The 27085-nt window shown below is 46.8% G+C and overlaps 2 protein-coding genes across 2 annotated transcripts in view; both read right to left on the bottom strand.

Annotated features, from left to right (window-relative positions):
- SCD (stearoyl-CoA desaturase) overlaps window positions 1–27085 on the bottom strand; it is an 870279-nt gene that overhangs the window by 650499 nt on the left and 192695 nt on the right. The window lies entirely within an intron of this gene.
- Window positions 10150–26628, bottom strand: HIF1AN (hypoxia inducible factor 1 subunit alpha inhibitor). The gene is made up of 8 exons (XM_050960271.1): window positions 26421–26628; window positions 22705–22955; window positions 19854–20002; window positions 18649–18794; window positions 16258–16364; window positions 15752–15815; window positions 13950–14060; window positions 10150–12570 (listed from the first exon to the last, which is right to left on the bottom strand). The coding sequence occupies exons 1-8, from the start codon at window positions 26598–26600 to the stop codon at window positions 12526–12528; spliced, it is 1053 nt and encodes a 350-aa protein (XP_050816228.1). The 5' UTR covers window positions 26601–26628; the 3' UTR covers window positions 10150–12525.

Raw genomic sequence — 27085 nt, 5'->3', positions numbered from 1 at the left:
TCTCCAGCTCAACATTAAGATATGGGCTGGCTGCAGGAATCATGGGTGAAACTCTGTATTATGCAAAAGGTCAGAAAACAATCAGAGTGATCCTTAAAATATATACAGCTCTGTGGTGGGGTGACATCTCACCAGTGCGGCGCCTCCTGCTGGTTGTCTTGGGAATTAGCTCTTTTCAGCCCAGAGCGCCCTCTGCAGGTTGCTGGCTCACCTGCTGCTGGCCCCCCATGTCCCTCCTGGACTCCGGTGCCCTTCTACTTCAGGGTTTTGCTCCTAGCTGCAACCCACTGTCTCTGGTTCTCCCCTCTCAGGGGAACCCCCAACCCTCTATCCCCACCTTGCCTCAGTATCTACTGCCAGTCATCAGCTAGCCCCCACTCCCTGGGGCAGATTGCAGTCTGTAAACCACTCATCATCAGCAAGGGGGGTTAGGACCTGCTGCCTTTGCCTATCTGTGGGCTGCCTCTCTGCAGCCTGCCTCTCTGCAGCCCCAGTACCTATTTGTAGGCTTTTAACTCGGCCTGCAGCCTGGGGTTTTGCTAGGCTGAAGCTCCCCAGTTCCCTCTGCCCTTCTCCAGCACTGCTCCACCCTAGCTACCCTTCTCAGCTTCCAGGCAGCCCGGTCCTTCTCCCCCTGAAGCTAGAGTGTCCCCCAGTCTCTGGCCCACAGCCCTCTTATAGGGCCAGCCGTGGCTTGATTGGGGCATGGCCCCACCTGTGGCTGTTTCCCCCAATTAGCCTAGCTTTACCCCAGCCCTCTCCCAGGGCTGTTTTAAGCAACTTTGGGGCATGAACGGGGTGACCACCCCACTACAATCTCTAAAGTTTGTCTCTACATTTTTATGCAGCTACCATACATTAAGTTTCCATTGAACACATCAGTCAGAACATGACACATGCTTCCCACAACAAGGGACTCGCTGTAAAGAAATTAAGTTTACAAAAACAATTGCATGTGGTTTCAGAAGGGCTTCACAGATTACAGGTTGTTGATGCTGCTACTACCGCAGTCTCAGTAGAAGTCTGGTTTGATCTAATTAAAGAATTAGACCACACACAAAGCTAAAAAGCCAGTCAGAGAAACTGTGGAACCTTTCTATTACTTAGCCAACATGCTAAAGCTCTGAGAATGCCCAAAACCAAAGGAAACGCTGAAAAGTGGCTAACAGGAAGTAATTTTGACGTCTTCCTTCCTTTTTTGCATTTCCATTATCTTCTTCTAGACTGATCACAGGCCATAGGTCTTCCTGAATTAATTTGCCAGAACTAGAGCATCTCTTTCAGGAAAAAAAAACCATCCAATCTTAATTTAAACATTTCCACCAGTGCAGAATCCATCATGACCCTTGGCAAGTGGTTCCAACTGGAGATCCAGATTTCTACGCCGATCCTGTTTTGTGTCACAGTTTATTGCACCACAGTGGTGGAAGTAAGTTCATGGAACATAGGATGGCTGAACTCAGAATTGTCTTTTTTTTTCCCCTTTGTATTAAGACCTGCATGTCAGTCCTGCAGCTCAGCATCAGTAAGATCAGTTTTTAGCATGTTCAGATTGACTTAATTTCTGTTGTCTGATCTTCAACCTGGGGCTCACAAGCAGGTATAGGGGGACATGACCACTTTCCCCTTTCTTTACAGCTAGATGGGAGGGACCCCTGACACTTTTCTATTGTACCATGGGGCCATAGAATCATAGAACTGGAAGGGACCTTGAGAGGTCAACTACTCCAGTCCCCTGCACTCAAGATTGGTAGAGGCCCTGGAGATTTTTCACCTTCCTCTGCAGCATGGGGCACAGGTCACTTGTTAAAGGACTCTCTGCAGCTTGAGGTCTTCAAATCAAAATTTGAGGACTTCAATAACTCAGATGTAGGTTAGGGGTTTGTTATAGAAGTGAATGGGCGAGATTCTGTGATCTGCATTGTGCAGGTGGTCAGACTAGATGATCATAATGGTCCCTTCTGACCTTGAAGTCTATGAGGACTAAGTATTATCTAGACCATCCCTGACAGGTGTTTGTCCAACCTGTTCTTAAAAAGCTCTAATGATGGAGATTCCACAACCTCCCTAGGAAATTTATTCCAGTGCTTAACCACTCTGACAGTTAGGAAGTTTTTCTTAATATCCAACCTAAACAGTTCTTGCTGCAATTTAAGCACATTGCTTCTTGTCCTATCCTGAGAGATTAAGAACAACAATTTTTCTCCCTCCTCCTTGTAACATCCTTTTATGTACTTGAAAACAGTTATGTTCCCTCTGTCATCCCTCCTCCAGACTAAACAAATCCAATTTTTCAATCCTCTCTCATAGGTCATGTTTTCTAGACCTTTAATAATTTTTGTTGCTCTTTTCTGGACTTTCTCCAATTTGACCACTTCTTTCCTGAAATGTGGCACCCAGAACAGGACAGAATATTCCAATATTCCTGCTAATACATCTCAGAATGATGTTTGCTTTCTTGCAATAGTGTTACACCGTTGACTCATATTAAGCTTGTGATCCACTATGACCCCCAGATCCCTTTCCGCAGTACTCCTTCCTAGGCAGTCATTTTCCATGTGTGCAAGTGATTGTTCCTTCCTAAGTGGAGTACTTTGCATTTGCCCTTATTGAATTTCATCCTATTTCCTTCAGACCATTTCTCCAGTTTGTCCAGATCATTTTGAATTTTAATCCTATCCTCCAAAGCACTTGCAAACCCTCCCAGCATGGTATCATCCAAAAACTTTGTAAGGGTATTCTCTATGCCATTATCTAAATCATTGATGAAGATATTGAACGGAACTGGACCCAGAACTGATCCCTGAGGGAACCCACTCATTATTCCCTTCCAGCATGACTGTGAACCACTGATAACTACTCTCTGGGAACAATTTTCCAACCAGTTATGCACCCACCTTGTAGTAGCTTCACCTAGGTTGTATTTCCTTAGTTTATTTATGAGACCATCATGAAAAGTAAAGCCTTACTAAAGTCAAGATATACCACATCTACCACTTCCCCCCTATCCATAAGGCTTGTTACCCTGTCAAAGAAAGCTATCAGGTTGGTTTGACATAATTTGTTCTTGACAAATCTATGTGGATTGTTATCACATTATCTTCTAGGTGTTTGCAAATTGATTGCTTAATTATTTATTCCATTATTTTTCTGACTGGTCTGTAATTCCCCACGTTGTCATTTCCTTTTTCTAGATGAGCACTATATTTGCCCCTTCTCCAGCCCTCTGGAATGTCTCCCATCTTCCAGGACTTTTCAAAGATATTTGCTAATGGCACAGATATCTCCTCAGTCAGCTCCTTGAATATTCTAGGATGCATTTCATCAGGCCCCAGTGATTTGAAGACATCTAACTTGCCTACGTAATTTTTGACTTGTTCTTTCCCTATTTTAGACTCTGATCCTACCTCATTTTCACTGGCATTCACTATGTTAGATATCCAATTGCCACCAACCTTCTTGGTGAAAACTGAAACAAAGAAGTCATTAAGCACCTCTGCTATTTCCACATTTTCTGTTATTGTCTTTCCCTCCCTCATTGAGTAACGGGCCTACTTTGTCCTTGATCTTCCTCTTGCTTCTAATATATTTGTATTTCCATGGTATGGAAACGGCCAGGAGACCTCAGGCTAGGATGACGAGACCTCCCAACATTAGGGTCTTTGTCTTATATAGGCAATTATAACCCCCTCCCCCACAAAAAAAAGTGACCCAATTTTTCACACTTGCTATCTGGTCACCCTACCTCACAGGCATGTGTATTCTAGTCCCAGCTCTGCTAGTGAGTTTCTGTGATGCCTTTGGCAAGTTGCTTGAGTTCCCTGTGGCAAGAGGCAATCACTGTTCTACTTAACGGTTGTAGGAGAAGCAGTGATCTGCATGCTCTGTATAATTAAGCTCTGTATAACCTGTATGTTCAAAAGATCTGTTACACCTACCCCCACCCCTTTTGTCAGCTCTCCCTCTAAGTACCTGTGAAGTGGCTTTCCCCTCCTTCACCCTTCTGGAATGCTTGTGGGATGAACGGGCTGCTCGAGCAGCTGGATGATCAGAACTGCTCCAAGGTAGACAAGGTGTCTGGGGCTCTGGTTAGGCAGTGATCACATGCCCAATGCATGGACACTGCCCGAGGTGGAGTATGACCAACAAGACACGGCCAAATCATCTCTAGTCGCAGGCCATGAGGAGCAGGTCCTTAAAAGGGGAAGGGGACATGTGCTCAACAGTGCACTCACAAGATTTTACCTCTCATGAAGGCCCTTTGCCCAGACCAGCTGGCCAGTGGTTTGTTGTGTTGCATTTCATTGTGCCTTGGGAAGACTTACCTTCATCGCACCATCCATCACTGCGCTGTGAGACGCTTACCTTGAAGGATCCTGACATCTTCGGTGCCATGCCTGTCCTGGGAGTGTGAGTATGCGAGTGTGAATGTGACCCCTCCCTCTCTTCTTTTGAGCTTAGCTTTCAGTATAATAAATGTGCTGCTTTTTGCCAAACTCTGGTAGGTCATTAGTCCTCCCTAAGCTTACTAGCTGGCCCTATTTTGTGTAAAATTACCTACCTCACAGGGTTATTGTGATGCTTAATAAATGGCTATCTGGAACTTGGAGATCTGCTGCTGATGGTTGCCATATAAGTGGTAGGAGTTATCACACAACCAGGACTAGGCCTGGATCCCCTAAAGGCAGAAGGGAAGGGCAGAGGCTCCTTAGAACAGTGCTAACTTTGGAGCATGAAAAAAGACCTATCTTCATTTTGATTTTCCCACAGGCTGTTGCGAAGGCCAAGACTATAACTGGCTTCAATAATGAATAAGTTCATGAAGGATAAGTCCATCAATGGCCATTAGCCAAGATGGTCAGAGATGCAACCCCATACTCTCGGTGACCCTAGGCCTCTGACTGCCAGATGCTGAGACCGGACAACAGGAATGGATCACTTGATGATTGCCCTGTTTGTTCCCTTTGAAGTATCTGATATTGGCCACAGCCAGAAGACAGGACACTGGACTAGATAGGCCATGGGTGTGACCCAGTATGGCCATTCTTATGTTCTGATGAAAACTACATGTGCCATTACCACGAATGGTGATGAATGAGCAGTGTGTAGGAGGGACTGTACAGCTACACCCCTTGGGCATTTCAGAGAGAATTGTATTAACAGTCATTGGGGCTCCATTGTGTAAGGTGCTACACTCACAGGCCTGCTCTACACAGCTAGGCTGATGTAAGGCAGTTATGTTGACCTAATTATGTCAGTGTCTACACTACAATCTTGTTCCTGCCAACATAAGTGCCCTACTACACAGACATAACTACTCCACCTTGACATAAGCCCTACACCTCTTGTAGGTGTAGTTAGGACAACGTTTAGTGTCTTTGTAGACACTGTGTTATTTACATTGGCTGTTGGCAGTCTTGTCAGTTTCAGGGCTCCATGCTGCCTCCTCCAGCTCCCCACTCCAGGAGGCGAGAAACCTGGCAGGGAACAGGGAGACAAGAAGCCTGGGTGGCAGCTTGGCTCCGGACAGGGAGCTGGTGGTTAAAGGTCAGTTTTCCGGAGATTAAACTGGTTTAGATGGGCTATAGCCCACTGTATTTTTATCACTGTGTAGAATTAGGAAAACATGCATTTCAAATATCAGAGGGGTAAACCATGTTAGTCTGTATCCACAAAAACAATGAGGAGTCCGGTGGCACCTTAAAGACTAACATTTATTTGGGCATAAGCTTTTGTGGGTAAAAAACCCACTTCTTCATGCATCTGAAGTGGGTTTTTTACCCACAAAAGCTTATGCCCAAATAAATCTGTTAGTCTTTAAGGTGCAACCAGACTCCTCGTTGTTTTTATGCATTTCAAGATTAATGCAACACCCGCAAAGCCCTACAGGGCAAACATTGTGTCATGCGTTTGTACAGCACTCAGCAAAATGGGACTACAACCCCTTCTGAGGTCTTTGGATGCCACCATATCAGTATTTATTACTATATTTGTGTCTGAAATTGGTTTATCTACTGCTGATGCAGGTAATATCTAGGCTTGTTAGAACTTAGAGCTCAAAGGGAAAAAAATCAGTTTATTCCCTATTGACAGTACTTTTGTGCACAGTAAATTTTACCATTTCTCAGGTTTTGGAGGTCTGGCCCACAGCAACAGGGAGAGAAAAGCTTTAAGAACAGGAATATGAGACGGTGAAATACACAAAAATTGGCTGGGGAACTTGAGGGCAAGATGGAAAACACAAAACTCATTTTTTTGAAACCAGCTAGATTACCAGTTAATGATGTCCCTTTAACTTTATTATGGATCTATGCTTCCTGGCCTCTTGTGAACACTCCAACTCAAAGGTGATCCTATAAACCAGAGTGTGAATAGGTTTAAGCGATTCCTTTCCTACATACTGGTCCTCTCTATGGTGTTTGCTCTTTGGAACACCAGATCACAGAATGGGTCTATCATGTCAGTCTGGTATCTTGCTTCTGCCAATAACCAGTGATTCAAAGGAAAGAGAGCCCATCACCCCTGAAGCTCACAGCTAATTGTGTACTGCTATCAGGATGGAGAGAATTCCTTCCTGAGCCATGCAGCAGTCAGCTGACATACTGAAGCATGAGCTTTGAAAGCCTTTATTGTTCAGCATCCAGAACTTCAGATACTACTTGTACTCCAGTAGCACCCACACCACACAGAGAGGAAGACAGCAGAAATTACAAATCCGAGACAAAGAGCATACAAAGAGGAGGAAGACAATCACAATATACAAGAGGATATAATATGCTTTTAAAAATATGCACCTATTTGCTATCCCCCAATGCTACTCCACATACCCATTAGTTGCCAGCTACATTCTTCTTGGCATTACAGAAGTGAGTCCAGAGGAGAGATCTGAAGGAGAGTGCAGCAACCTAATGGATTAGTTCAGAGAGGACAGTCCATGAAAGAAGGGGCAGCATCCAAGGAGATGGTTGCAGGAGATGCAGACAAATGGGCAGTTTAGTGAGCACTGGTCAAATTAGCCATTGATGTTATGTGACTGGATGATGTCCTGTGCTAGTGAATGAGAGAGAGGCTACAGGCTGTGTGGGTACCACCCCTTTCTTTATTTGCCTGTCATGCATCCATCAACCGCCTCCTTGTTCTCATATGCTGCAACATCGTCAGGAAGGGAGCGTGAGCAGCATTCACTTTGCCCATCCTAATCTTACATGTGTTAATCAAGACCCCTCTGGCCCTTCTCTGCCTTGTGAGCCACTGATCTGAGTGAGGTTTTAGGAAAAATTCTCTGCAAGGCTAAGCTGTCCACACACCTATTGCTGGAGGTTTGCAGCAGGGCCCTAAGAACCGAGTCCAGGTGGCTGAATGTAGCAGGGAGATGGACTGGTGATGTGATCTCTTCCTTACAGAGCAGTTGGCTGGGAAGCACTGACCAAAGAGAAAGATTTCATGCATGGTGATTCCCTGAATGTTTTTTGGCCAAGCAGAAGTAGGCCTGTGGTCCCCTTCACAGCCCCTCAATGCTACTCCTCACCTGGGCAGAGGAGGTGCTGTAGAGCAACACTGACACGCCCAGTTGCATGCCTGAAGGCTGCCTTGCTGTGGAATGCCTGGCACTGTGGTAGCCAAGTTGGTGGCTTCCATTGTTTGTGGGATATTTTTCCTCCCTTCTCGCAATCTCCTAACAAAGATTCTGATTAATGATTGCTCATTCCTAATTGTCAAATTTCTTTTCCTTCATCCTGTGTCTAATCACCAGTGACAGAAGCCATTACGCAAATGAGAGCAGACGACTTCCCACAACTGTTCTCGTTGGTAAAAGCCTTGTAATTTAAAGCTCTGATTTGTAGAGGAAAGCTGCGTTTCCCCAAGGCGTCCGGGCATCTGTTCCACTTACACTCCGAGAGCCTCCACTTCCGCTCCCTCCCCCGCCAATTAATCCTCTGCTCACAACAAATATTTGACTTGCAAGGCAGTAATTAGAACTTACTTTGCATGCGTTCACCACAGCGAGAGCTTTGCCTCCTTCTTCCTCGGCTTGCTCATCTCAGAGCCAGTCCCATGCAGCAGCAGAGCAAAACAATGCACAATGGAGGCGGTGACGGCTCGCCTCCTCAGAGGGAAGCTTCCCGCTGACCTCCAACTTCCCAAGACACCGTGGTGGCAGAAGCCAAGCTCTTCAACTGGAGGGAAGTGAGTTCCAATAGCCATCGAAACGCACCAGCAAACTCCTTACAAAAAGGAGGTGAAGGAGGCAGAGGGGGAAGCAGAGATGTATAAATATAAAGGTGAAGACTAAAGGAAAGCCCTGGGGAAGGAAAACAGTGTTTCCTACCTCACGTGATGGCTGTGAGGCTTAACAAATGGCTCAGGGTGGCACACTAAGCTGTGAAACAAAAAGCCGTAGCTATGGGAGCTGGGAAAGCTGCATGATCATGGACTGCACACCATGTCTTGAAAGCCACTGCCTGACCTCCCTGCTCCCTTGATGCCTCTTAAAGCAGCCAGCCACAGGGCAGTTCATCTGTATGAAGGCAGTAGCAACCTGCCACTTTTCTACAGGACACTGTTCAGCCATGAAAGCACGTACAGCCTGGAACCCAATGGCCAAAAGGAGGCCTTCCGCTTCCCTAGGAGAATCTGTCTTCAAAAGAGCAGGAGAGGGGGTGAAGACCAAGAGCAAACCAGAGAAGAGACAAGAAAAAGATGTAAATTAAACACACAGGAGTCAGATCAAGGGTGTTTTTCTCAGAGTTTTCACACACACACACACACACACTCTGCAGAGGTCACTTCACCTTCGTGTCTGTTTCCACATCTGGAAAAAATGGACTAATCCCTCCCTCTCGGGTCTGTTGTGAGGCTTGTTTGTAAGGTGCTTTGTGTTCAGTGGATGGAAGCGGCCACCGAAGTGCGAGTGGACATTTCTGAACTGTGGCCTGTCACCAAAGTAAGTTACTCACATAAAAAGCATGTTCACAGCACAGACGCTAGACAGGGTCAAGCCAGGCACTCTCACACATACCCATAACCTGACTGCACCATGCTAGAGCTCCTCAGACCAAATAACCCACTGCCAGTACCTCTGTCACCCAGCTGCCCAGTTCTCCACCCACCCCCTACTCCCACTACCTCATATTTGCCATTTTCTTTCATTCAAACACAGGTACCGAGAGACCTGAGAGCAATCACACTCACCACCCCCATTCTGCAGTTTTGTTTTACAGGTTAAACACAAAAATCCAATCAGAACATTGGGTTAGGGAAGTGCCCTGATCTTGCCACCCAGCCCTTCCCCAGCTTACTACACCTGCTCAGTAGTTACCTAAATTAAATCCCACCCATTGAGGTTTCCCCGATGGCTGAATAAACACAACAGTTAATAATGAGCTACCAGGCCTGTAGGTACTCATTTCCTGGAAGTGTAAAACACACAAGGCAACACCTGTAGGTGTTGATGCACACCTGAAGCATGTGCAGGCAAGCTCCCACAGACAAATACTAACCTGGACCTCCAGGTGCAGATCTGCTGCTTACCAAATAAAGTGAGGAATTGGCTGATTGCACAATGGGGATGAGATGGCTCAGGGGACTGATAATGGGATATGCAGCTTTTCATCTCTACGCAGCACCTGCATCTCCAGCACATGCTGGGGCTGACTGACAGTCATGACTACCTGATAGTGACTGGGTGGTCTCTGGGAAAAGTTCTCATGCTTGTTGCCAAAGGACAAGAATCCGTATTGAAGGCCATAAATCAAAGGGGACCAATTTACACTTGACAGTGCTCTCAGAGGTTAAGGATTGAATCAGCATATACTAAACTCCCTTCTCACTCTTAGAGGCATGGTTCCTTCAGATCAAGAGAAGGCTGCTTGGAGGGGCAGTGTTCCCAGCTTGCACTGCTATTACTCCTGCTACACCTGCTCTGGGGATAAAGGATGTCAGAGGCTAGGGCTGTCAATCAGGCAGCTTTCACCTGCGCTGAATTCATTCAAACAATTTGAAGTGAAAGAGTCCTGAGTTCTAACCTCCATCTGCAACCAGCCTGGGTGGACAGCTCCATGTTGCTTCCCACAGGAGTTCTGATTAGATGCTTCCCTGGGGGCGTTCTCCTTTAGGGAGCAGCACTCATACAGAATAAAAGCCACACACTTCTGTTGTTCAGCATTGGTTGTATTTAAGAACTACATTTCAGAAGGTACCATGTATTTCTCTCACACACATACATACACACACAGCTTCCCAAGACCATGGCAGGGGCACTGAAAGCACAGGGTGGAAAGGGAGAGGGGGAAAAAAAGAGTCCATCAGTGCATTGTAAACTGAGCTTTCATGCCAGTCAAGTGCAGCAAAAACTGTTCTGACACTTCAAAGTTAGACCTTTGGCAAATAAAGAAAAAAGGATTCCAAGGTTCCAGATCTACCATCCTGTCCCTTCATGAGCCCCTTGGAACTCCCAGCCTGGGCTTCAGGAGCTGGCGGTGCCCAATGAGCTGCTCAGAACACTGGCTGAGACTGCTGTGCTCCCAACACCGGCACGCAGGTGAGATTCTAGTTGAGTGTCTTCCAACCAAGGGCAGAGACACTGCACACACCAAGTCCTCTTGGGAAGGCTTCACTTTCAGCCAGAGGCAGAAGAGGGTCCTTCCTCCCTCCCCCAAGGTGGAGCGTTGACACGCATCCAGTTGAGTGACCTTCATTCTGATCTAGACAGTGCTCCGGAGAGGAAGTTTGTCTCCTGCTGCTCTCTTTGACCTTGGTTACATACTGCTAAGTCAGGGATACAAGGGTGTTTGGTAACAAGACACCTGCTTTGTCCCGTAGCACCTCTCTTGGTATCAGAGCCACAAATAGCGATGGTCAACAGCTAGACACTGAAGCTCCATCCAGATGCTGTCAAACAACTCCGTTGTGCTAAGTCTTTCTTCTATTCCTGCATAAGATAAGTTCACAGTAAACAGTACAAAAGTCATCCCAGCACAAAATGGGACATGGCAAGCCATGGATCAGTCTGTTTCCCAAACAACATCTCCTCCCTGGGCTACACACTCCACAGAAACCCAAATGTCACAATCAGCCCCAAGCAGGCAAGGAGACAAAGCACTAGGAAACACAGTGATGCGAACAGCCTTCCCTGGTCAGCAGGGTGAATTAGATGGAATCCAAGCCAGCTTCTCTAATCTTGATGATCAAATACAATTGTGTTCAGTACACAAGTTTCCCCCCCAGGAACAGCAAAGCAGTGCAAGGCAAGGCAAGGCTTCATGTGAGTTTGGAAGGCTCTGCAAGGAAAAGGACTAGGAAGGCATGCTGGCTTTTCAGGGCGATTGCCAGGACTCTAAAAGGAAGTTCTGCTGCTCCTGTAGCTTCTCTCTTCTCATTCTGAAAACTGCTAGGCCAAGTATTAGAACACAAAGGATACAAACAAAATGAACACAGGTATGAAACAGAGTCTCCCCGCCTCCCCACGTGACCAGACAAGGAAGGGAGAAACACAACAGCCTCACAACATAACACACAGAGTTAATCAGTAAAGGGCACTTTCTGTGTTTTGTCCAGGAAGCCGGCACCCCCTGGTGGAGAAAAGGGAAGCTGATTTTAACTGGGCATTCATCAGTCTCAGGGCCCCAGGAGAGCAATTTTGACATGGCTCCAACGTGGGAGACTTGGTGAGTGCCCTCAATGTCGGTCTCCCTCACCATGTTACATACACTTCTAACCATGCTGCAGCTTTAGAGAAAAGAGGGAGACCTTCACTCCTCAAAGAGCTATGCTGTAAACAGGAGAGAGGAGGTTTCCTGTGACCCATCTGACAGAGGCAGGACTCAAAGGGTGGCGTTGTGTGCACACACACTGCATGGATTCAACTTGATCACCCTGCTAGGTACCAAGCTCCCAATACCCTGAGCACTGCATCTTGGCGGGGGGCAGGGGGTTTCCAAACCATCTTTCCAGTTTCTCCTCAAACAAGTCATCACATGCTCATTCCTGCTGTCCAACGGTGCCAGGACCCAGCAAGGACAAGACCTCTAACACAACAGGATCATGGAACCTAAGGCTTCCTGCTATCCGACTGACTGTCCCAGATTTCAGGGGTACTGCGTCCACTGCCGGCACCATCACAGAAATCCAGCCACTGGGCCGGAGGAAACAAGACCACTCCTGGCTCCCTTCCAAACTGTTCTTTCAACACTTTACATTAAAATTCAAAGAAGGAAAGCATTCGAGAGCCAGACACCACATTCCTCGTCTTGGCGGACAGGAACACACACTTATTGGAAGCTGGATTCTTGCTCACTAAGTGCAGGTTCTTTCTTGGGAGATTCAGTTGGATGACAGTGAGGGAAGGGGGAAGGAGGTGGGCTAATGGTTTTGCAGTTCCAGTAGTCCCCTTAATTGTTGTGGAACGGGACAGAGATGGGCCAGGAGCCCATCAGTCTTAAGTGCTGCGTGCAATACTAGCGCTCAGTATCTTCCATTACTCGTGAACGAAGCAGCTCCACCGTCAGTCACCCAGGTGGCCAGGGACTAGTCATATCGACCCTTAATCATCATGTTCAACAGGGGACCCACCTGTTCAAGACAAAAACATATTGTTAGCCATGGCAAGCGCACAGCAACAAGGACAGCACAGCCTGCAGCCTGACTACCTCAAGCTGTTAACCCATTAACTCCCACAAGCTAAGCTGGGCCAGGCCAGGCCAGAGAAGGAGATCTCAGAGGAACACAGATTGGGCAGAAGCGGAGCTGGTTATTCTGCCAGGTTAGCAGTGAACCAATCTCCTGGTATGATTCAGAGGAGATGTCAAATGAGTCTTGATTGCTTATGGTTATTAAAGATCCCCTTGCATCTTCCACAAGAGTTGACCACAGTGTCCTGGCCAATAGTGACAACTTTCCTACACAAAATCTCACCTGCAGTTTCAACTGGATACAGTTTTCTTCACTTCCTGTTCTAATCTTATGCCACACTGAACAGGAACTGCTTTATTTTGGAGTGGATACATTTCCGCTGTATCACCAGTAAGGTACTCTGGGGAGGTCACTTAAAAATCACAAACATTATAGAAAGCGAAGACGATACTTGTCCCTCAGTGTTAAGGTTTGGCCTGCAGTCAAGGCTGCTCCTATTCCTCAGCATTCCCTGTGCATAGCCAGGGAAGGAATCTCTCATGTGTTAGTAATGAAAGGCATTTTTCTTTGAATCATCCAGATAGCAGGCAAATCGGATAAAGAACATTTGTTGACATTAGACAGAGATTAAAATGTTCTTGCACTAATCAGTGGTACAGGACCAGTGCTTGGAAGGGTTTATTGGCCACAAAAACATTTGTATTCAGCACCCAGTATTTCAACCTCCACCAAAGAGATAATAGCCCTTTAAAACCAGATTCTGATTTCCAGTTTAATCCACTGGGTCTGAGATGCCAGCTGGTAGAAATCATATCGGAACTTAAGTGGAGGGGTGGGAGGGAGAGCAAGGTGGTATTCAAAATGAGTCAGTTCAGAGGTCAAATCTCTCTCAATTCGGCAGAGCTAGAGAAAAAATAAATGTATCTCACTAAAAACTGATTATGGAGCATTTATTTATCACTCCCCCTGCTCCTGAAATCTCACACCTTAATGTTGTCATCAGTCCCTCTGACCAGCATGCTTTTCTTTCAGCATCCACAACCTAACAGCGCAAGCTATGGGCAGCAGAGACTATTTCCCAATTTTTACACTATTCCACGGGTTGTACTCATCAGCCCAAACACTGTAATTTGAGGATCTCAGCCTTTTGTGGCCCCAAGGACTGTAACGGTAGGGGATGAAGAATTGCCACTAGTGCTGTTTCACTCATCCCCATTAATATCACAGGCAGCCTCAGATGGTTTGCTGAGATCCAGAGTTCTGCAGTCCATACTTGGACATATCAATGGCAGTGACAGCATCTCTAGCTTTTACTTTACCTCTTGTGGGTTTCCCAGGGCCTCTCCCAGCATCTTCTCAATGTTCCTCATTATCGCCACTTTCTGATGAGCCTTTAAGGGATACTCAATTCTCTTTGGGGTGGGTGCACCCTGAAAGTAAAGTGAAAGAACACTCATTGTGTCCTTCCTGAAATGCCTCAGCCTTACCCCAATCTTAGCAAACAATGCCACTCATACCCAAACACCCTGGCTATTCAACTGCAATACCCCCATGCTCCCAGGGGAAGAAACCAGCTTTCTGCTAGTGATAAGTCCCTATATACAAGATAAAGAACAGGTTAGAAAAATACATGTCAGGGGTAGTCCAATCTAGGCATACTTAATCCTGCCTCAGCATAGAGGGGTGGACTAGATCAGTGGTCTTCAAAGTGGGGTGTGCAAGAGGATCCATTGGGGGGGTGCGGCAGGAGGAGCGTCGCTGGAGGAAGAAAAAGGGGGGGGGACAGAGGAGGGAGGGAGCAAGCAAGGAAGCTGTCCCCAACCCCCAACCCTGGGCCAGGCCAGGCCACCCGGAATGCAGGGGCTTTTGGGGCTGCAGGGCCTTGGGCTAAGGGAGCCCTGGGGCTCTGGCCTGCAGCTCTAAAGCTGCTTTCGGAATGCGGCCCTGAGTCCTCCGGCCCCTGGAGGAGCAGGGGCAGCCGCGCAGCCAGCGGCAGGAAAGAAGCGGTGCTTTCCCCTTCAAAGCCCCACTTCTCTCCAGCTGGCTTTGAAGGGGAAAGCGCCGCTTCTCTCTGACCGCTGGCTGCGCGGCTGCCCCTGCTCCTCCTGAGTCCTCCTGCCCGTGCTCGCAGAGCCGCATTCTGAAAGGGGCTTTAGAGCTGCAGGCCAGAGCCCCAGGGCCCCCTTAGCCCAGGGCCCTGCAGCCCCTAAAGCCCCTGCATTCCTGGCGGGGGGATGAGGGAGGTGGTGTTAGCTCCCACATTCGAGGCCATGGGGGCAGTGCCACGCTGTGCAGAGCCACCTGCACACCCCTTGCACCAAACAGGAGTTTCCCTAGGTAAGTGCTCTGCACCTCCTGCCTGCCCCAGCCCTGAGCCTCCTCCCACACCTCCATCCTGAGCGCCCTCCCACACCCTAACTCCCTCCCAGATCCCGAACCACCACCCTGAGCACCCTCCCACACCCTAACTCCCTCCCAGACCCCGCACCGCCACCCTGAGCGCCCTCCCACACCCTAACTCCCTCCCAGACCCCGCACCGCCACCCTGAACAGCCACCCTGAACGCTCTCCCGCACCCTAAACCTAATCCAGACCTTCAAATCGCTGTATCACTAAGTGTTAAACCAAGATTTTCAGAAATAATGAAGCATATTCAATCACATTGCTCTCACTAAAAAATATTATTAATTTTTTTTGAGAGCGCAAAAAGGGGTTTTGTACCATTAATAAATAAAAATAAAAAAATATTTTAAAAATATTTTCATCTTTCTCATCCCTTTTTAATTTCTATTTTTTGTGTATGTTTTATAATGTACATAATATATTAGTACAGTAGTACATGTATATAATTTATACATAAATAAATAAATATACATATATTAGGGGTACATGCTCAAAAATTTTTTACTGATGGGGTGTGCGATCAAAAAAGTTTGGAGACCACTGGACTAGATAACCCTTTGAGGTCCCCTCCAGCCCTACATGTCTATGATTCAGGCAGTAAAGTTCTCCATGCCTGGCAAAGTCTGACATCCTATCTTCATGGTGGGGTGCCACTGAGACAGTGGGAATCCTACTGAATAATGGGCTACCACAGGAGTGCAGATGGACTTATGCTTACCTTGTACCAGAAGTTCACAGTGATGGTGGTTCCCCCATTCAGCAGAGACTCAATGTGATGCCACCTGCATGGAAACCATACAAAATGGGAGAGTTACTATAAAAAAATGAGCTACACAGACAGACGTGTTGGATGCAGGCCAGAGTGCAGGAAAAGCACCTTGGCATGTCACTCAGTCACCAGCACAATCCCTTGAACAACTCCCCTTAGTTATTTAAATGTGTATCGCTAGAGCACAACTCACAGTAGTATGTGAATGCCTCATGCACGTTAACATATTTATCCTCAACATTCAGAGGTAGCAGATATTATTACTCCCATTTCACAGATGGGAAACTGAGGCATGGAGTGATTAAGACTTGTCCAAGATCTCACTACAATTCTGTAGCTTGGCCAGAAATAAGAGCTGAGATCTCTTGAATCCCAGTGCAATGCTTTAACTAAAAGACCACCCTTTCTGTCTAAATCCCTCCCCCACTCAGCCCAGCTCATTGGATCCTCCTTACCAGTACATAGGGATGTAGAGCACATCACCCGGGCCTACCACTGTCTCATAGCCAACCACATTCTGGAAATTGGGAAACTTCTCATAGTCAGGATTGTCAAAGTCCACCTAGCAGATCAAGAGAGACAAGGATGCAGCACTGATCAGCCAGAGGCCGGAAATTCAGGAGCGCACTCTGCTCAGACAACAGCCTCTACTGCAGATTCTCCCTGCAGATCTGTCCTGTGCAGCAGCTACATTCCAATACAGCGTACCAGTCCCACACACTTCCAACTCCTCAGCACAGTCTAAGGCACATCTGCATCGAGTAGCTCTCTTGGAATACAACAAGGAGTCCGGTGGCACCTTCAGGGCCACCCAGAGGATTCAGGAGGCCTGGGGCAAAGCAGGGAAGCTCCGGCGCATGTACTCACCCGGCAGCGGCCCGGGTCTTCGGCGGCATTTCGGTGGCGGGGGGGTCTTCAGTTGCTCTGTCTTCAGCAGCACTGAAGGGCCATCCGCCGCTGAAATGCTGCCAAAGACCCGGACCACCGCTGGTCCAGGGCTCGCGGGGCACTTCAGCGGCAGGGGGCCCTTCAGTCACTCCGTGTCTTCAGCAGCACTGAAGGTCCCCCCGCCGCCGAAATGCCAGCTGAAGACCCGGACTGCCGCCAGGCCAGGGCTCGCAAGGCCCCTGTGGGGCCCGGGGCAAACTGTCCCCCTTGACCCCTCCTCTGGGCAGCCCTAGGCCTCTTAAAGACTAACAAATAACTGTTAGTCTTTAAGGTGCCACTGGACTCCTTGTTGTTTTTGAGGATACAGACTAACACGGCTACCATGTGATCTCTTGGAATTATGTGTCTTGTTAAATCATTAAGAGAAAGAGGGGAGGAGGGATAGGTACAAGAGAGGAAGCAATGTCCCTGCTATTTCCCTTCAGTAGACAATGCTTATGACTCAAAGAAAAACATCTTTGGACTAAAGCAAACAAAATAATAATACTGGTACCATTCCAGAAGAGTAATGTTCTATGGCTGACAAATGCATCACTCAAACACCCAAAGCACAGTGAACAACACTTGGCATTTCTACAGCATCTCAAGGTACCACCAACATTCAGCTTCGGAACACCAGTGTGCTAGACAGAAGCTGGGAAAACTGAGGCACTGAGACTGACGTGCCCTACTCAGAGCTCGAGCTTGGTCGGCTCCAACCACTAAAATATATGGCCTCACAGTGACGATAAAGAAGTCTAATTCATAACTCTGATGCACAACAGAGGCCCATTTTCGAACAACACATACTGATACCAAAGGTAACAGCTAGTGTGGGTGCTCTAATGGCTCAGCACCAGGACAGGCACTGGTACGCTGTATAGATACTGGCATATTCCCCATGGAGCTAGTGATTTTTATGCATGTGCTTTTTCGGTGTGTAGTAGGGAATACAGTAACTTCTCGCTTAACATTGTAGTTATGTTCCTGAAAAATGCGACTTTAAGCGAAATAATGTTAAGTTAATCCAATTTCCAGGTTCCAGGGAAATGTTTTTCACCAGACAAAAAGCTATATATTATATAGATATACACACAGTATATGTTTTGAACAAACAATTTAATACTGTTCACAGCTATGATGATATGAAGCTTGGTTGAGGTGGTGAAGTTAGAGGGTGTAAGAGGGAGGGATACTTCCCAGGGAATGCCTTACTGCTAAATGATGAACTAGCTCTTATCTCTTGAGGGCTCAGACAACACGTTGTTAATGTAGCCTCTCATCAAGGCAGCACGAACAGGAGGGAGGGGAGACAGCATAGCAGACAGACACACACCTTGTGTGTGGGAGAGAGAGAAATGCACACTGCCCCTTTAAGTAAGCCTGACCCACTCTTTAGTGCATTGTCTTTTTAAGTGGATCAGGGAGTTGAGACAGCAGCTGCTGCCCCAAGCTCTCTCTGTCTTTCTCCCTCTGTGCCCCCTCCCTGCTCTATATGGAGAAGGGGTAAGCAGGGTACAAGGGGGAGGGGGACACCATGACATTAGCCCCCACCCTCCTTCACAGCAAGCAGGAGTCTCTGGGAGCAGCTCAAAGGCAGAGGGCAGGAGCAGCACATGACAGTGGGGAGGGACAGCTGAACTGCCGATTGATAGCCTGCTGGGCCGCTGCAGCAGAGGGAACTTGGGGAGTGGGGAGCTGATGCGGGGCTGCTGGTCCACCCTGGTTACAAGACCCCACAAGCTAGCTGCAACGGGCTGCTCTTCCTGCAAGCAGTGGACAAAGCAGGGAGCATGGTACAACTTTAAACGAGCATGTTCCCTAATTGATCAGCAACGTAACAATGAAACATCGTTAACCAGGACGACTTTAAATGAAGAGTTACTATAGATCCAGCTTACTAGAGATCTTATTCTCACCTGGCTCTGCCTGTCACATGGATGATGCACAGGGTAAGGATAGAGGCATTCAAACTGATCTGGCGGGAACAGGATACACCGCTTGTAGCCCTTAATCTGAGCGAAGAAGTTCTGCTGCTCATCATAGTGAGCTGGTGTCACATTCCCTGCACAAAGAAAGAGACTGATAATCTCTCACATATACTTTAAAGGCTCGGGCAAAGGAACAGGTGATAGGCCTCACGGGGGCAACACCAACAACAAACTGCCATACATGTCTATAGAACTATATGGAGCAAAGGATCCTAAAGCACCTTACAAACCAGGCATTACAGCAGGGCTAGCAACTGCTAGAGTTAAAGTTACGGAATGGTTTCCATTTTAACCCCCATTCTCAGTTGCTCCCTACTCTCACTTTTCAGGATGAGTTTTTCCAACTTGGTCTCAGCCTGACATTCAGCCCGAAGGTAACATTTATGGAAAGTTTTAAGAAAACCTCTTCAGCTGTTTGAGTACAAGAGTGGAAAAGAACTTGTTTTAAGGAAACCCAATAACTTAAGAACCTTGATGTCTGGAGGAAGTAAGATGAAAATATGGCATAGAAACAGCCCTCTCTAAAAAGGGCCTTGAGGGGCTGTTTCTATGGGAGGGGAAGATAGTGGTACATTTGCATGCTTTGCTCACAAACTTCTTTCCACTCCCATGAGATGCCAAATGACATTTCCCGCACAGCAGGTCTTCATAACATGACTGTCCCTCCCCTTTCTCTGATACTTTGACCAGCAGTGAGATAGTTAGCAAGACTGATTCTTTCGGTTAGACTTCAGAGTCAGCCAGCCCTTAAAACAAACCCTGGACACCACTCTGAGCTATTGATTCTATGAAGTGCTCAAGTAAGAAACAGGGGTGGCTACATCAACTATTAGCTCAAAACACATTGCACAACTCTTGGCTGTATCTGAGTTGACACTTCAGGGAGTAATTAGACACATAGAAATTTATCTTCCAGCAACCACAAGCAGAGGCATACTCTCCTGATCCTCTCTCCACATAACATAAATTAAAGATTGTGTGTACAAGGAGTCCACCTTAAAGCTATCTGTGCTGTTTCAGAGACACTCTGCAAACAAGTGATAAGTTCACCTGAAGGTGATCCCCAGAGTTGAAATTCACCAGAGTTAGCCAAGTCTCCCTCATGCCATTCAGAATCAACACTGGTTGCTTACCTTCCATGCCAATAAGCAGCAAGTTGGAAGTCAGTTGCCCCCAGCCACGCTTCCCTTGCTGCTTGTTAATCCAGTTCCAGTTAAAGCCCAGGAAATCCACCACAATCTTCCTTCCAACCGTGTCATTCAGAGTCTGCTGCAGATACAACCTGTATTTCCCAGGGGAAAAATAAGTGTTAAGCATGCATATCGATACACAGGCATCTTCTCATCCACCCTTAGAGAGATGTCTTTCCCTGTCTTCCCTCCACACACACACACACACCCTCCACACTAACAGCAACAGTTAGATTTCATGTATGTGGAACATGTGAAGAGGAGACCAATATCACAAGTTAACCTCAGGAACTGCCTGGAGAATTACATGTCCCACTCAGCTCTCTGTGCAGATGGGGGAGATCTAGTTCTTTTAGAAATTCTACACTCTCACCAACAACAGTGGCAAGGAAAACTACAAGAAATGTAGGTGTCTGTGGAAAGGAAATGTTCCCACCATAGGAGGAAATTAAATCTAATTTAGGTCAAACAGGAATCGGTTGAGTAAGGATTTTGGGTAAGTGGGGCTTTGGAGCAATCCAAAACAAATTCTGAGATCTCAGAGGAACGGCTAGAAGAAACACTAACCAGCAAGTGCAGCAGGAGAGGAACTGTCACAGATTGAAGTGTCACTAGAGGAGATTCTGGAACTAATTGATAAACTTAACAGTAACAAGTCACCGGGACCAGATGGCATTCACCCAAGAGTTCTGAAAGAACTCAAATGTGAAGTTGCGGAACTATTAACTATGGTTTGCAACTTGTCCTTTAAATCTGCTTCTGTACCCAATGACTGGAAGATAGCTAATGTAACGCCAATATTTATGAAGGGCTCTAGAGGTGATCCCGGCAATTAAAGACCAGTAAATCTAATTTCAGTACCGGGCAAATCAGTTGAAACAATAGTAAAGAATAAAATTGTCAGACACAGAGAAGAACATAAATTGTTGGGCAAAAGTCAACATGGTTTCTGTAAAGGGAAATTGAGTCATCATGGATCGTTCTCTGAAGACATCCACCCAGTGTGCAGTGACAGTCAAAAAAGCAAACAGGATGTTAGGAATCATTAAAAAGAGGATAGAGAATAAGAGGGAGAGTATCTTATTGCCCTTATATAAATTGAAGGAGTGCCCACATCTTAAATACTGAGTTCAGATATGGTCTCCCCATCTCAAAAAAGATATACTGGCATTAGAAAAGATTCAGAGAAGGGCAACTAAAATGATTAGAGGTTTGGAACGGGTCCCATATGAGGAGAGATTAAAGAGGCTAGAACTTTTCAGCTTGGAAAAGAGGAGACTAAGGGGGGATATGATAGAGGTATATAAAACATGAGTGATGTGGAGAAAGTAAATAAGGAAAAGTTATTTACTTGTTCCCATAATACAAAAACTAGGGGCCACCAAATGAAATTAATGGGCAGCAGGTTTAAAATAAAAGAAAATTCTTCTTCACACAGCACACAGTCAACTTGTGGAACTCCCTACCTGAGGAGGTTGTGAAAGCTAGGACTATAACAAGGTTTAAAAGAAAACTGGATAAATGCATGGAGGTTAAGTCCATTAATGGCTATTAGCCAGGACGGGTAACGAATAGTGTCCCTAGACTCTGTTTGTCAGAGGGTAGAGATGGATGGCAGGAGAGAGATCACTTGATCATTACCTGTTAGGTTCACTCCCTCTGGGACACCTGGCATTGGCTATTGTCGGTAGATAGGATACTGGGCTAGATGGACCTTTGGCCTGACCCAGTATGGCCGTTCTTATGTTCTTATGAGAAGGAAACTTAAATCCCAATCTATCATCAAGCAAGCGACTGTACAGTCAAGCAACATTAATCAATATCCCCCAAATTTACTATTCCACTTACTTTCAGTCACTAACCACCAGAGGGGCCTCTCTGATTAAGAGTTTTGTGGGAGAATGTCTGTGAGGGAATATAGCACATCAACCTCAGATCTCAGCTGGTCAGACACCCAAGATGCCTTTAGTTGTAGGGGACCAAACTATCAGAGCCTCTGTCACTGCAATCTCAGCACTACATGCATTAGACACTCTATACCCATATTCACCAGCAAAGCTGCTTAAGTTCTCTGATAGGTTCTGGCATACCATCTGAAAGGGAAAAACCTGAGGGGGAACTGAATGGCTCTGAAAACTGGCAATGGGATACAGGTCAATTGGGTAGTATATACCTGGTTCAAACTCGGCAAAGGTTAATAGCATCCAGAAGTTGTTACCATCCAGTGACTGCTTGGTGGCCTGTTGAAAGCAGCTGCTGGGATAAGTCTAGTTGCTAGTGGATAAGCATCCACATAAATATTGCCAGCACAACTGCCACTAATTTGCACCATTGCTAGCAGTGTCAGAAAAGAGGCCATGCACTGTGCAACAGAGACTGAACACCATTCCCATCTGCCAAGCCAGAGCTGGCATACATTGGTGGGGCAGCATGGGAAAAGCTGGATTGCCAGTGGGTGACTTTTCTAGGCATCATGGCCTTTAGCCTTCAGTGCTGCCAAGCAAAGCATCTTTCACCCAGCACTGCAGTCCCACCAAAGAACATGAAAGTCCAATCAGGCAAAATTCTGTGATAAATGTAGACAGACATCTTTGAAACACTTAACAAGTGGATGACCAACCCTAGGACACCTGAGACCACCTGCCTCCAACACTGAAACTGAGGAGGAAAAATCACAGTGAAGATGAAAAAAAAGCAGGTCCAAATGCGCTCTCAAATCACTTACAGTGCCTAAACCTCAACCTATCACCCAATTAAACCAGTACAACTGGAGAGCTTTCCAAGTATCACCTACCTCTCACCACTCCCTTGCTGCTGTATTTCCTGGAGTCTCTCCACAAACTCACTAAACTTCATCTCTCCCCTGTTCGACTTGGGTTTGAAGTTCTTGAAATTGGCCATTTTCTTCTCATCATAGTACAAAAACTTGTATGTGCTGGCGCTATACACTGAGAAATCCCCATTGCCAATGTTCTCCTGGAGGTAGTCCAAGTCCCACTTCAGGGCGGGATACACCAAGTTTGTATCTGTCAGGACCACTGGCTCCTAGATAGCAAAAGAAAGCACATTGGTTCAAGGATTTCTGGAGAAACTGGGAGATAAGTAACTCATTATCACAACCATACAATTTCCCTTCCGAAGCACCAGGCAGGGGGAGGAGGAAAATCAGGCAACAGGGTCTGGGAAGGAGGAAGAAAGTCCCAAATAAACAGACTGCCAAAAATACAAGAAAAATTAGGAACTAGCCACCACTTTCTCATGACACACTCACAAAGGAATGCCAGATGCCACTAATCAACTCTATAAACCAGCAATAGAAGCATGTCAGGGAAGGATACAGAAATTACTTTATTTGGTTATATCACATGGTCTTTCTAGTCCAATATTCTGACTTAGACAGCAGCTAGTACTAAGGATAAGACACTCCCATAATACACAGAGTATGAGATAGGATATGAATACTCCACACCACCTTATAGTGGTCTTGAGTTTGATTCCTGGACTGGTGGGTCTAGGAATGATGCTGAAGAAGAGTTCCAGGAAAGTAGGTAGAAATATTTGTATTGATCCTTAGAAGCCCCTTTCGTAAGTTAAGCAGCAGTGCTGAAATCTGAAAGGAACCAGTCTTTGTCTCGTCCTCCTCCAACAGAAAGATCAGGCTGAGGCACAGGCAAAGAGATAGCAGAGATTATCCCATTTCCTAGATGGACACAGGTGTAGTCAGAATCCTCCCTAGAGAGAAATTCCATCTATCTCCCCTACACCATAAACAGTTACCTGAAGACACTCCAGTCTTTTCCATACTTCTTTCCACATATACTCCCCAAACTTCCTAAGAACCACGCCATGTTTCTAAGGGCTAGTCTACACTAGAAGTGCTACATCGGCACAGCTGCACTGATGCAGCTGCACCGCTGTAGCGCGTTAGATGAAGATGCTCTCCTGTCAGCATAATAACGCCACCTCCACAAGAGGCCATAGCTATGTCGGCAGGAGAACATCTCCATCAACATAGCTCTGTCCACACCGGCACTTAGATCGGTATAACGTAGGTCACTCGGGGGAGGGAGGGCGCGGAAGATGCCTTTTCCACACCCTGAGCGACGCAAGTTATATCAACATAAGCCGTAGTGTGGACAAGGCCTGAAACTTGCATACCCACTTCCCTTCTTATGAATTTGCTGCCACGAAACCCCAAGTACCTCACTCATTTCGTAGACATTAAAGATGGGGAAGCCTTACTAAATCCCATCTACTTTGAACCATGACGACGAGTATAGGATTGGTCCCTACAGTACTGTCTTCAAATTGGTGACAACACCCAAATTTGGCATGTCCAAGTTTGTAAAAACATTACAAAATAAAGTTCTCTTGATTTACATTCCAGAACAAAGATCTAACTTTCCCTGAAGCTTTCGCAACTGAAACAGGCCAGCAACTGACAGAAAGGCTGACTATAAACAAAATGGGAAAACAAACACCATTAATTTTTCAATGTCCAAATTGCGAAAAAAGGGAAACAGCCAATGTGAGAAGTATATGATAATTAGTTACTTTCAATATTAATGTTGCTGCTTACAACACAAGAAATTAAAGCACTGCTTACAGTGTATGATCTTGTACACAGCAATGACTCAAGTGGCTTCTCTTGAGAGGTGATCCCACAGCCCAATTCTCTCTCCTTCAGAAAGCTTTCCCCACACCTAACCTACATTTCCTCTCTAATCTTCTCTCCTTTACTCCTAGTTCTATCACACATACTACCTTCAGAAATCCTGCTCTCATGCTAGGTGCTCACAGCCTCTGGAGACTTACTCCGTGAGCCCTTTAACCACAGCACATAAATCCCTGGGCTGCTACGCCCATCCAGAGTTAGGCAGTGGGTGCTCATACCTGCTCACCAGGAACCCCCAGTGCACATAATCTCCCGCACAGACACATACTCCTTGTCAGATAAACATCAGCCCTCATAACCCCAGCCTCCCACTCATCACACCCCAGGGCCTTGTCCCCACACACCCCCAGCATCACCTAGTGCCATGCCCCCCACAACTAGTGCCCCCCCCGTTGCACTCTGTACCTCAAAGCAGCACCCTTAACCCCCATATTCAGCAGTGTCATAATGACATGTTTTGTACAAAGTATGCTTTGTGAGGTATTCTGAAAGGCTTGACCTGTTGAACATTAACATTCTGTTGGATTATATGTACTATCATTGTATGTGAGATTATGAAGTTTTGCTATGTGTGTGTTACTGAAATATGTTGTGAGATTGGGAAGACCCACAACCAGCCATTTAGATACAACAATGGAGTAGTCAGAAGTATCAATGGCCTACTGAAGAGAATCCACTTTCTCAATAACCATCTCAGAGAAACCGCATATACAACAGTGACTGCTTGACCCATATCATAGCAAAAGATCTTTCCAGCAAGCTTGAAGAAACTATAAAAGAGGGGAAGTGACATCATCATTTCCCCCCACAACTCAACACCTGGAAAAAAACACCTACAAGACAAAGACTGAACTGAGGAGGGTGGTCCTGGGCTGGAGGCATAGGCGCCAACTCTGGGGGTGCTCCAGCCCCAGAGCACCCACAGGAAAAAAACAGTGGGAGCTCAGCACCGGCAGCTCCACTGAGCAGCTCCTCTCCCTCTCTCGCAGCACCTCCTGTCCATGGCAATCAGCTGTTCAGCGGCATACAGAAAAGGGAGGAGCAGAGTGCACTTGGGGTGGGGGGTGGAATGGGGGTAGAGAAGGGGCAGGAAGAGGTGGGGTGTGGGTGGGAGCTTGGGATGGGGTGGGAGCAGGGCCTGAGACATAGTGAGAGTTGAAAACACACACACATAGGCAAATGGCAAATCACAAAGTTGGCAACTCTGGCTGGAGGAGAGTCCCAGGCTGTGAACTGAGGAACAACATCATCTGTCAGGGCGAGACACTGCTTGATTCAAATCCTGTAGTTTACAGAACTGCAAATGTATTTAATTTCTTAGGTGACCAACTTTGATCTCTATGCTAGCTATTTATAATAACTTAAAATCTATATTTCTATAATTAATAAAACTGTGTCATATTTCACCTAAAACAGTGTTTTGGTTGAAGTACTTGGTAAATCTCTGCTCGTTTACAAGGGCTAGTGTGTGCCCTCTCCACCTCGAGGGAGAGAGAAACTGGGTAATGAACTTACACCATTCAGGCTTCTGAACAGGGCAAGACGGTACAGCTCCGAGGTCCTAGGCTGCGGGGAACTGGCTAGAGCCTCTGTGTTGTGGGTTCATGAGTGCCTGGGAGGAGCATTCATGTAACTCAGCTGGGTGTGTCCCTGCCTGTTGATGTTTGTGTACGTGCCACACCCGTCAGAGGCGGGTAGCTTGACACAGCACCACAGTGTGAGCGATGCCCCAGGCTGGTGGGACAGAGGCTCAGCAACCCCACGGTTCATCCTGCCCCAGGACGCTCCCCACCTCACCCCCGAAATGCCCCTTGTCAGACTGGCGGCCCGGGCACCTCGTTCTCGATCAGCTCCTCGGCCCGGGGGTCGCTGTGGCTGAGCCGGGGGATGGGCTGCGTCCGGAAGCTGTAACGGCGGAACTGCGACTCGCTCCAGCCGGGCCCCGCCGTCTCCTCGGCCTCCTCCCGGGCCCCGGAGCCCCCCGTCTCCGCGGACGAGGAGGAGGCCGCCGCCATCGCCGCCTACACCGGGATTGGAACACGGAACCGGAAACACCCGCCTTCCCCTCCATAGCGAGGCCGGAAACAGAAAGAAAACCATAGAGAGGAGACGCCCGAGGGGCTCCAAAGAAGGGACAACGAGAGAGAGCGGCGCCCCCAGCAGCACGGGAGGGAGAATTGCCCTCAGGAGATGCTACAGCTCCCCCAGCGGTACAAAATGAGAAGGCAGCAGGGAGAGGGTTGGGTACCTCAGGATTATATTCAATAATATAAGGCTCCAATTGAGGAAGGCCCAGTTCCCCAAAGATATTTAAAAAAATTATTAAAGCTAATGTTAAAAATATATATAATACATAGATTGGGGAAAGAGTGTCTGTGCATCTGGGTATAGTGCTTAGATTATCCACAAAGTTAATTTTTAAAAGTCAGATGATACATAGAGTACATAATCAGCAATAACCCAACTATAGGTGAATAGATTTAACAATACGGTTTACATA

Source organism: Gopherus flavomarginatus, chromosome 6 (genome assembly GCF_025201925.1).
Source record: "Gopherus flavomarginatus isolate rGopFla2 chromosome 6, rGopFla2.mat.asm, whole genome shotgun sequence".
Lineage (NCBI taxonomy): Eukaryota > Metazoa > Chordata > Testudines > Testudinidae > Gopherus > Gopherus flavomarginatus.
This window is presented reverse-complemented; position numbering and strand designations above follow the sequence as displayed.